General features: G+C 41.4%; 1 protein-coding gene across 1 annotated transcript; it reads left to right on the forward strand.

Moving 5' to 3' along the window:
• The first annotated feature begins 346 nt into the window (after positions 1-346).
• On the forward strand, positions 347-2,653 carry LOC147905929 (pentatricopeptide repeat-containing protein At3g09040, mitochondrial-like). The gene has a single exon (XM_087380115.1). The coding sequence runs from the start codon at positions 347-349 to the stop codon at positions 2,651-2,653; it is 2,307 nt and encodes a 768-aa protein (XP_087236241.1).
• Positions 2,654-10,823: the final 8,170 nt, after the last annotated feature.

A 10,823-nucleotide genomic window follows, 5' to 3' on the forward strand; every position in this document is an offset into this window, starting at 1 on the left:
AACTTTGCTTGGCTGAACTTGTATTGCCAGCTTTAAGAGGATGAAATTTCTTTCATTTGGGTTCCTGTGAATATTTTTGGATAGTTTGTCTTCAGAGTTTTCATTTCTCCCTCTAAAAGCTTGTGTCTATATATAGAGTTTCCCAAGGTGGGGTCAGCTTTTCCCTAGATATATATATATATATATATTGCTGTTGAACGTCAAGCTAGGATGCCAACTTATTCACATGTTTACTTCATGTGGAAGCTTGCCTGAAGCAATTCAAGTTTTCAGCATTTTGCAGGCAAACCTTACAGCTTATGCACATCATGGTCAGGATGAGCAAGCTATTGTATCATACGAGCAGATGAAGCAATCTGCATTAAAATCAAGCTCGTATGCTTTTGTTGCAGCCCTCAAAGCATATGCGAGCCTTGAAAGCCTAGATCAAGGCATGCTTATCCACGGTGATGTCATCAGAGCAGGGCTTGATTCAGATCTTTTTGTTGGAAGCACTCTGGTTAAAATGTATACTGGATCTGGCAGTCTAGAAGATGCATGCAAGGTGTTTGACAAGTTGGTGGTACATGATGTGGTTCTATGGAATGCAATGATTGGTGGGTATTCCCAGCATGGGAAGGGTTACGAAGCCCTCCAATTGTATCTGAAAATGCAAGAGGGAGGCACAGAACCAAGCAAGGGCACTTTTTTATGTATCCTTAAAGCTTGTGTGCACATTGCAGCCTTAGATCAGGGCAAACTCATCCATGGGGATGTTGTAAAACGAGGGCTTGAGTCAGACTTATTTATTGGGAGTATCCTTGTTGATATGTATGCCAAATGCAGCAGCATAGAGGATGCACGCTCTGCGTTTGACAGATTAGTGACACGAGATGTGGCAGCATGGAATGCCATGATTGTTGCATATGCCAATTATGAACAGGGTGAGCAAGCTATGGATTTGCTCAAAAGAATGCAGGAGGAGGGCACACAACCAGACAAGGTTACATATGTGTGTATTCTCAAAGCTTGTGTGAATAAAGCAGCGCTTAAGGTTGGCAAGCAGATTCATGCTGATATCCGGAGTAGAGGGTTTGAGTCAGATCTTTTTGTCGCAAGTGCATTAGTTGACATGCATGCCAAATGTGGCAACCTAAAGGATGCACGAACCGTATTTAACAATTTGCTGGTTCGAGATGTGATTTCTTGCAGTGCAATGATTAGAGGGTATGCTGAGCACGGGCAGGGTGAGGTGGCCCTCCAATTATTTGAAGAGATGCAAAAGGATGGTGTTGAGCCAAATGGGGTCACGTACATATCTGTTCTCAAAGCGTGTGCTAGCTTAGGAGCTTTAGATGAGGGCAAGCTGATCCATGCCATAGTCAGGAAGAGAGGGTTTGAGTCAGGCCTATATGTTGGCTGTTCCCTCATTGATATGTATGCAAAATGTGGCAGCCTACAGGATGCATGCAAGGTGTTTGCCATGTTGCAGGTACGGGATGTGGTACTGTGGAATGCAATGATTGCAGGATATGCTGACCATGAGTATGGTCAGGAAGCTCTCCAGTTGTTTGTGAATATGCAACAGGAGGGGACAAAGCCAGACAAGGTCACATTTGTGTATGCCCTCAAAGCCTGTGCCAGCACATTGGACCTGGATTATGGCAGACTGATTCATGCTGACATAATGAAACAAGGGCTTCAGTTAGATCCTTTTATTAGAAGCAGCTTGGTTTACATGTATGCCAAATGTGGAAGTCTAGGGGATGCACGTCTTGTATTCACCAAATTGTTTGCTCCAGATGTAGTAACATGGAATGCAATGATTGCAGGACATGTGGCGCATGACTTTGGTCAGGAAGCTCTCCAGTTGTTTGATAAAATGAAACAGAAGGGCACGGAGCCAGATGATGCCACTTTTGTGTGCATCCTGAAGGCATGTTCCAGCTTAGCTGCTCTAGATCAAGGGAAGCTGATCCACCAGGACATCATGAAATGTGGGTTAGAGTCATCTCAATGTATTGGAAGCGCCCTGATTGACATGTATGCCAAATCTGGTAGCCTAGAGGATGCGCATGTAGTATTTAGAAGGCTGCCATTACTAAGTGTTGTGGATTGGAATGCAATGATTGCAGGATATGCCAATCATGGGTACTGTTCAACTGCCCAATATTACTTTGAGAGCATGCAACAAGAGGGTTTGAAACCAAATGGTGTGACATTTGTGAGTCTCCTCTCTGCATGTTGCCATGCAGGCCTGCTATGGGAAGGGCATCATTACTTCACGTTGATGAGGGAAGATCATGATCTTACACCCACATTTCAACACTATGTCTGTATGGTTGACCTGTTTGGCCGTGCAGGATGCTTGAGTGAGGCAGAGGATCTAGTCATAAAAATGCCCTTTTCACCTTATGCCGTTGTGTGGATTGCTTTGCTTGGTTCTTGTGCTAAACATGGCAATCTGGAGCTTGGAAGGCGAGCCTTCGAGTGCCTACTGAAATTGGATAGTAGGAATGATGCTGGGTATGTGCTCATGTCAAACATTTATGCAGTCAATAACATGTGGCATGATGTACAGAAAGTGGAGGAGATGAGAGCAGTAAGGAATTCAGGGCGGTTGCATGGAATGAGCTGGACAGGTGTGAATGGAAAGACATATAGTTTACCATGAGTGAGAAGGGTCACCTCAGAGTGGCGATAGATATGCACAGCTCAAGAAAAATAGGGAGCTGCTTTGGAGGAGGCAGGACATATACTGCACTTGGCCTCTGTGTCACCACCTGTCGTGGAAGCGGATACTGAAGACACACTTGTGAACACAGCAAGAAACTGGCCAAGTTATCAGTACATCCGCAGTGGTGCCTCTTTAGAAGATGTGAATGTATATCAATTTCCCACAATGGTACCAGGATTACGTCAAGGACTGTAAAGCAATATATAGCTGTAAAGGCTACTTGGGGTGGGAGCTTGAGCCAGTGAATCGTTCCCTTGACTAAATACAAAGCAAGGGTAAAAGACCCCAAGGTCCATATTTTCTTTCCATTTAAAAGAAGAAGAAGAAGAGAGAGCGCTCTAAAGTTCTCAAAAAGAAGTTTTTCTTTTGGCGATCTGCAACACAAAAGTGAGAGGCCACTCCACCAACCAGTAAAGGCGTTTAAAAAAAAAGAGACAAAAGCAAAATATGAAGATGCTTGAATCAAGAAGGCGATTGGAACCACGAAATCACCATGCAATTAATTGGAGATCGATCGAGCGCATAGACGACTACGAGCGACATCATCGGTCACATATCTTGCACTCTAGTCCTCTCTACCTCCGATCAAAAAGCGAGATAAGTGATTTCTTTGCTTTATATTTTATACACTTAGTATCTTCCGCCATTCGTTGTCTTACCATACCCTTGAATCACATTTTTATTTCATCCGTTTAATTCTCATACACTTATTATCCTTATTTCCCTTCGTTTTGCTTTATTTGTATTTATCACATTATCATGGCGCATCAGCCACAACCACCCATGCTCCAAGAGCAGTTAGACGCACTTCAGGAACATTTGGCTGATGAGCGTGAGCATAGGGAGAGATTGGAAAAGAAAATCAATGGTAAGAAAAGGAAGAGGCATTCATCTGACGATGAGTCATCCGACAATGATTCGAACGATGACCCTATTATCAAGACAGTCAAAGCCACACTGAGAGCACATAATTCAAGAAAGGAGAGTAAGATAAGTAGAAAAGCTTTCTTATTTCAAAATTTCGATGGAAGGAAAGAACCACGCATTGTCTTGTCTTGGATCAGTCAGCTAGATGATTATTTTTCAGGGGAGAAATTCTCTAAAAAAGATAAGATTAAATGTGCTGCAAATCATTTAGTGGAGAGCGTTGCACTTTGGTGGAACATCACTAAGCACAGTAAAAGGCGACCAAAATCTTGGAAGTCTTTTCAAAAGCTCATCAAGAGAGATTACCTTCCCTCACATTTCAAAGCAAAAGCCAGACAACAGTGGGATCTTTTAGGTAGTTCAATAAGGAAATGATCTCCACATATACCGATAGATTTTTGCGAACGTTGATCCAATTACAGTCCTTAGAGAAAGTTAATGAGCGAGATCAATGCAGGAAGTATGTGGCAGGTCTAAAATCTAAGTTGAGAGACGAGATTCACATGTTTCATCCTCGCTCACTGAACTCTGTGATTTCTCTTGCAATGAATTGTGAGAGAAAGAATGGGATCCCAAAGGAAGGGAAAGATTTGGCACGGCATGTACCCTTCTATAAGAAAAAGAGATCTGACAAAAAGCCCTTCTTTAAATCTCAAAATGATTTTGTTCCATAGAAGACAAATTCTTCTTCGAAGCCGAACAGTGGAAATTTTCCAAAGAAAGAAATAAGGTGTTTCAGTGCAACAAGGTGGGACACATAGCCACTGAGTGTCCCGAAAGAAAGAAGACCCCGACGGCGAAAGTGCACATGATCAACGACGAAGCAACAAGCAAGAGGGAGGTAAGTATAATTGTCATGCTCTTCTAAAAATGAAAGGTTTCATTAATGGGGCAAAGAGGTGGTTATTCTGCATGACGATGGTAGTACACATGATTTCATTTTGGAAAGAGCCTTAGCAAAGCTAAACCTAGAGTCTTTCCCATCTAACTATAAGGTCAAAGCTGCTTTTACCAAGACAAAGTACAATTGCACTAGAGAAGTCAAGAATCTTGAAATCTCAATCAGACCCTACAAGGATACACGAGACTTTCTAGTGGCACCCCTACAAGGAGTGGACATCATCTTAGGAATGCCATGGAAGCATCAATATAATCCTAAAATAGATTACGATTCACATCAGATGTGGATTGAGGATAGACAAGAATACGGTAACGGCTACTCAGCCAAACACTAAGCCTACACACCAAAAGTTCCTTTCTCAATTTCTTGATTGTTTCTTAGAGGATTTACTGCCTGGACTACCATGTTCTCGACGTGAAGATCATAGGATAGAAATCCTGCCGGGCAACACTCCACCTTGCAAAGCTCCTTATAGAGTCAATCAGCTAGAACAAAAGGAAATTCAAAAGCAAGTGGAGGAACTGATAGAGAGAGGATTAATAAGACCTAGCAGTTCTCCTTACGGAGCATCTGTCTTATTAGTCAAAAAGAAAAATGGAACTTATCGAATGTGCATAGACTATCGTGCACTAAACAAAATCATAGTAAAGAAAAAATATCCAATCCTTAGGATTGATTATCTTTTGGACAAATTGAAAGGGGCCAAGGTTTTCAGTAAGATAGATCTCAAATCCGACTATCATCAAGTTCGTATGGTAGAAGAGGATATATACCAGACTACCTTTAGAACTCAAACGGGACATTATGAGTTCCTAGTTATGCCTTTTGGGGTAACTAATGCTCCAGCTACTTTTAGTAGAATGATGAACCGAATCTTTCTTAAACACCAAGATTGTGTGGTAGTATTTTTCGATGATATTCTGGTGTTTAGCAAAGATGTTGAGGAGCATAAGGAACATCTGAAGCTAGTCTTTTCACTCTTGAAAGAAAACCAATTGTACATAAATCCTAAAAAGAGTAGTTTCTTTCAAGATCAGATAGAGTATTTGGGTCACATTGTATCTTCCGATGGGATTCGAGTGTGGATCCAAAGAAGATTGAATGCATAGTCACATGGCCTAAACCTCGAAAGTTTGTCAAGAATTTCACATACATTGCACATCCATTGATAAACCTTCTTTAAAAAGCTAAGCATTTCTTATGGACCGAGCATCAAGATAAATCTTTTATAGCTTTGAAAGAAGCTCTCACACAAGCTCCTGTGTTGCAACTATCCGATTTCTCTAGATCATTCTTTGTAGTTGTAACCGATGCTAGTGGATATGGAATTGGAGCCGTGCTTATGCAGGATATACATCCAATAGCATATGAGAGCCAAAAATTAAAACCAGTGGAATGCAATTATAGTACATATGATAAAAAATTAACCGCTGTTGTGCATGCCTTACGAATGTGGAAACATTATTTGATGGGAGCTGAGTTTCTTATCAAAACTAATCAGCAAAGTATCAAGCATTTGTTGACTCGGCCACTAATATCCAATAGACACATCAAGTGGGCATCATTTATACAGAGTTTTCAGCCCATGATTCAGTATCAACTTGGAAAAGAAAATGTAGTTGCTAATGCTCTTAGCAGGAAGCCAAGTATTAATCACATCACTGCTATAGAGACCCAGCCTTTCGAAGGTATGAAGAATTCTTATCAAGGGGATCTAGACTTTTTTGATATATGGAATAAATTAGAAAATAATAATTGGAATCATATGTTGGACTATTCATGCAACGCTGGATACCTCTTTTATCAAAAGAAATTATGCGTCACTCGACCCTTTAGACAAATTGTAATGGAGGAAATGCACCAACCACTATATATGGGACATAGGGGAGTGACTGCCACTTTACAAGTGACAGCGAGGGAATTTCATTGGCCTACTATAAGAAAAGATGTGGCTAAGTTTGTAGCCGAATGCATCACTTGCCAGAAGATCAAGAGCTATAAAGGAAAGACCCCAGGATTGCTAATGCCTTTGCCTATTCCTACGCAACCTTGGGAACAAATATCTATGGATTTCATAACAGGTTTTCCTACTACAGCGACTCAAAATGATATGATTTGGACAATAGTAGATCGCTTTAGTAAGCAAGCTTATTTCATCCCATGCAAGAAGACTTTAACAGCTCAGCAAGCTACACATTTATTCATCAAGCATATCTTTGTTCATCATGGCTTGCCAAAGATTATAGTGTCTGATCGAGATTCAAAGTTTTGCAGTAATTTCTAGACTGCATTATTTCATAATCTAAAGTTAGATTTCTCATCAGCTTTTCATCCAAAATCGAATGGACAAACTAAAGTTACAAATAGTACTATTCTGGATATGATAAGAGCTTATGTGCAAAGTCAACCAAAGACTTGGGACAAATATCTTCATCTCTTATAGTTTGCTTATAATAATACTTCTCATTCTGCTTTTGGAAGAGCACCCTTTGAGATTATTTATGGGAAGGTTTTACCTATTCTTATCACACGATTGACCCATAGAGTGGAGGCAGCAGATGCATTTACCCATGACTATCAAAATATTCTCAAAGAGGTTCGAGAAGCCATTGCAATCGCTCAAGAGAAGTACACAAAACAAGCTCATAAGAACCGGAAACACATGCTTTTTAAAGAAGGTGATTATGTACTTCTTCGGATTGAGAAAAGAAGATTGAAGAGCATTGACAAATGACCAGTAATCAAGATGTCCCCACGTTTTTGTGGACCATTCAAGGTGATTCAAAAAATCAATGATCTAGCTTATAGGCTTGAATTACTTGATAATTGGAAAATACATAATGCCTTTCATATCAGCCTCTTAAAGCCCTTCATAGGACCTTTACCTATTCATCCTGTATGAAGAGGCTCCATTGATTGTTGATGAAGAAGAAATTCTAGAACCTGAATGCATTATTGATCATCAACAAACCTCGACCCGAAAAGGAAATGTCTATACTAAATACTTGCTCAAATTTAAGAATCATCCGAGAGATGATGCTCAGTGAATGCCTGAGTGGTTCTTTCAAACTTTTCCAAACCTCATTAGTTCCTATAATTGAACATGCAACTGAGGTCAGTTGCAATCCAAGAAAGAGGGATGTTACGAAAATTATATTTCTGATATATCTTGCTTTGGACATTATTATTTTAGTCAAGTGTGACTATGGCAAAGTACTCCATAGGAGCACACCGGACGCGGCAGGGGTCCTAGTGGATACTTTGTGTGGTTAGTTGGGGACACCTGACTAGCTTGTGTTTTGCCATGCTAGATGGTCGGTATTGTGGGTGATTCCATGTTAATACTGATGTCGCTAGTGTTATTGGTGTTGTGCTTGATTATTGTGCTTTGAGCACGGTTATGTTGGGATCGGTTGATTCGGTGATTCGTTCAATCGATTGTTAGTAACTAATGTAATTGTTGTCTTGAGTACAGGTGATGGAACTCATAGTGAGGATTGGAGTTAGTGTGAGGGTACCGATCGAGGTGTCGCACAGTGCATTATATATGGCCATGGACTAATTATGTATTTGCTTTATTATTGCAAGTTTGAGCAATATATATTTTGTAGTGGACATAATTCATTTTTGGGCCCTAAGATGGCTATGTAAAGCAAATCCCTCATTTTGGAAGAGAGGGATAATTTTGGCTCCTTGGTGCTTTCATGAAATATCATAAATACTCTAGATGAGGAAGTGTGAGGCACTCATCTAGGGGGGAGATTGTACCCAGTCTGCTGTCGTTTTTGTGGTGTGATTGTGCTCTTCTTCTCCAATTGATTAAGTGGTGAATTTGTGTTGAAGATAATTACCTTTTGGTTTCAGTGGCGAAGGAAAGGGAGTGAAAGGAATGAATAATTGCTTGCAAGGTTTTCTTGCTTTCTTAAAAGTGACATAAAAAGAGCTTCAGTACTAAATATTAATCCCCTCGTAAATGGGAAGAGGATTTTCAATAGTTTCAAATTATTACAGGATTATCACATGGAACATATTGGTATTTAGTGGGTAAGGCCAAAGCAGGAGTAACATCTAGCATCCACGGTAATGTAGGGACATTCAAAACAAGGGCTATGGCTATAAGGGAAGAAGCACTCTTGAATGATTTCATAGAGGCAAATGATTTACCTCAACCTCATTTGTCTCACAAGCTTCTAAATGGTGAGGTGGTCACTGAAAAGAACCTTCCAATGGGCTTAAGGAAAAAAGAAGTATTTAACTCTATTGAAGAGAAACTAAGGGAAAGAGAGCATACAATGGCTTCTTCTTATACATTGTATATACTCTTTGGTAAACAAATTTGCACATGTTAAAATACCCAAAAGTAAAAAAATTCGATGCTTCTATCTCCTGTGTAGGTGAGGTTTTCCATTATGATTCCTCATCAAAGATTACATCTCTAGAGATAACGACTTTGCGGTTGATGGGATCATACAACTTGTATGCTTTGCTTTCTTCACTGTAGCCAACCATGATGCGTTTGCGTGACTTCGCATCCAATTTCCTATGATGATCATCATGTATGTGGGCATATGCTATGCAACCAAATATGCGGAGATGCCCAATGTGTGGCTTGTGTCTAGTGAATGCTTCATAAGGAGTCATACTCTGTATCGGTTCGGTAGGAAGCCGATTAAGCAAATAGTTTGCAGCAAGACCATGCAGAAACTAGTTTCGCTAGCGAAACTAGTCTTCACAAACATGTTTTGAAGACCATGCAGAAATTGGGGTTCTAAGAAGGATTCTGTAGGATGTGGATGCTTTTCGCGAATGCTTATGCAAGATTTTTGTTGAATGGATATGGTCTCGGGTGCTCTCTTAAGTTGCAAGCTGCACTCATGCACCAACAATCTTTACAGGCAACTGAAGGTCAAGCAGCTCAGGTCACCGATGCAGAGAGGAGACAGAGTGGGCGCCAAGCCTGGGCACAAACTACACCGGGTGCACTGCCCCTAAACTGCCATAGACCCCAAAGCTCTTCACACCAAAAACAATTTGGGCAGAGAATTCTTGTTGTCCAGCACGGCGTTGTGATTGAGAGAGAGTTGAAAAGAAGACCAACCTACGCAGCCAGCGCCGAGAATGACAGTGCCATGCTCACAAGCCTCGAAAATGATGATGGGGCCTGTCGAGTCGTCGGGCGAAAGGTTGCTCACAGGACGGGGATCGCTCACAGGAGGCATCGGGCGAGATATGAAAGCGGGACGGGGATCGCTCACGGGAGGCGTCGGGCGAGATATGAAAGCGGATCGCTCATGGGCAAATGGTTGCGGATATGAAAGCGAATGGTTGTGGATATGAAAGCGAATCGCTCATGGGCGAAAGGTGCGACCCACAAATGAAACTAGTTGAGAGGGCCTCGAATTGGAAACCATCGTTGAGAGCTCCAATTAGTTGGGAAAGTCACCAAGCTCCTCAGAGTCAAAAAACCAGTATTCCTCTACGGGATGGGTCCATTTCTGAGATGACAAAAGTGAGCTACAGCAAAGTATAATGATACCCTGCACTTTTTAACGTAACTCCAGAGCGCAAGGCTACTATTCAATCTTTTTAACGTCGCTCAGACATGGGGAAGCCAGTGGAGCATATTGTGAGCCTCCACGCACGTTTCTATACATCCACAGCGTAGAGACGACCAAAAGAGCAGCCAAATGCTCTTGCCTTCTCTGTGTGACGCTTCCGTAATATCTCTAATGTTTGAGCTAGACATACTTTGGACCAAGCAAAAAAAAAATTTAACCTCTGCTCTTTACTAAGAGGCAGTCCCTCTAGTCGCTTGCGTGGGCATCCCAGAGCTGTACGAGCTGGAATAGTTCAGAACAAAGAGCAGATTTCATTAGCATTATGAAAATCAGAAAAGAACCTTGAAAGTAGTTCGTCCATAGCCATGTCCTAGGCCAGCCCATATGAAATATACTGGTTAGATAAACCAGTTTGTGAAGGTCGACTATCCAGACACCAGAGAGTTTGCGAGCTCCTTGCTTTTCCTGCAGGCCATTCTGAAAAGGGGGTAGTCTTGGAAGAGGTCAAAATGAGTTGCTAGAAGTTTAGAAGCTAATTGGCATTTTGGACACAACTAATTGGAGCATGCGCAAGGTTCCGACGGTTTCCAATTCGAGGCGCTCTCAACTAGTTTCGCCAGCGAAACTAGTCTTCACAAACAAACAAACACAAACACACAAGCACACACACAGCCTCTGCCTCTGCCTCTACCTCCCCTTCTCCCTCTTTCTCTCCCTCTCC

Source organism: Dipteris shenzhenensis, chromosome 1 (genome assembly GCF_047967505.1).
Source record: "Dipteris shenzhenensis isolate YYH24624 ecotype China chromosome 1, Dip_SZ_1.0, whole genome shotgun sequence".
In the NCBI taxonomy this organism is placed as follows: domain Eukaryota; kingdom Viridiplantae; phylum Streptophyta; class Polypodiopsida; order Gleicheniales; family Dipteridaceae; genus Dipteris; species Dipteris shenzhenensis.

Bases quoted from the DNA above. Each gene is read 5' to 3' on its own strand.
- LOC147905929 (XM_087380115.1), top strand. From the start codon at position 347: ATGAAGCAATCTGCATTAAAATCAAGCTCGTATGCTTTTGTTGCAGCC.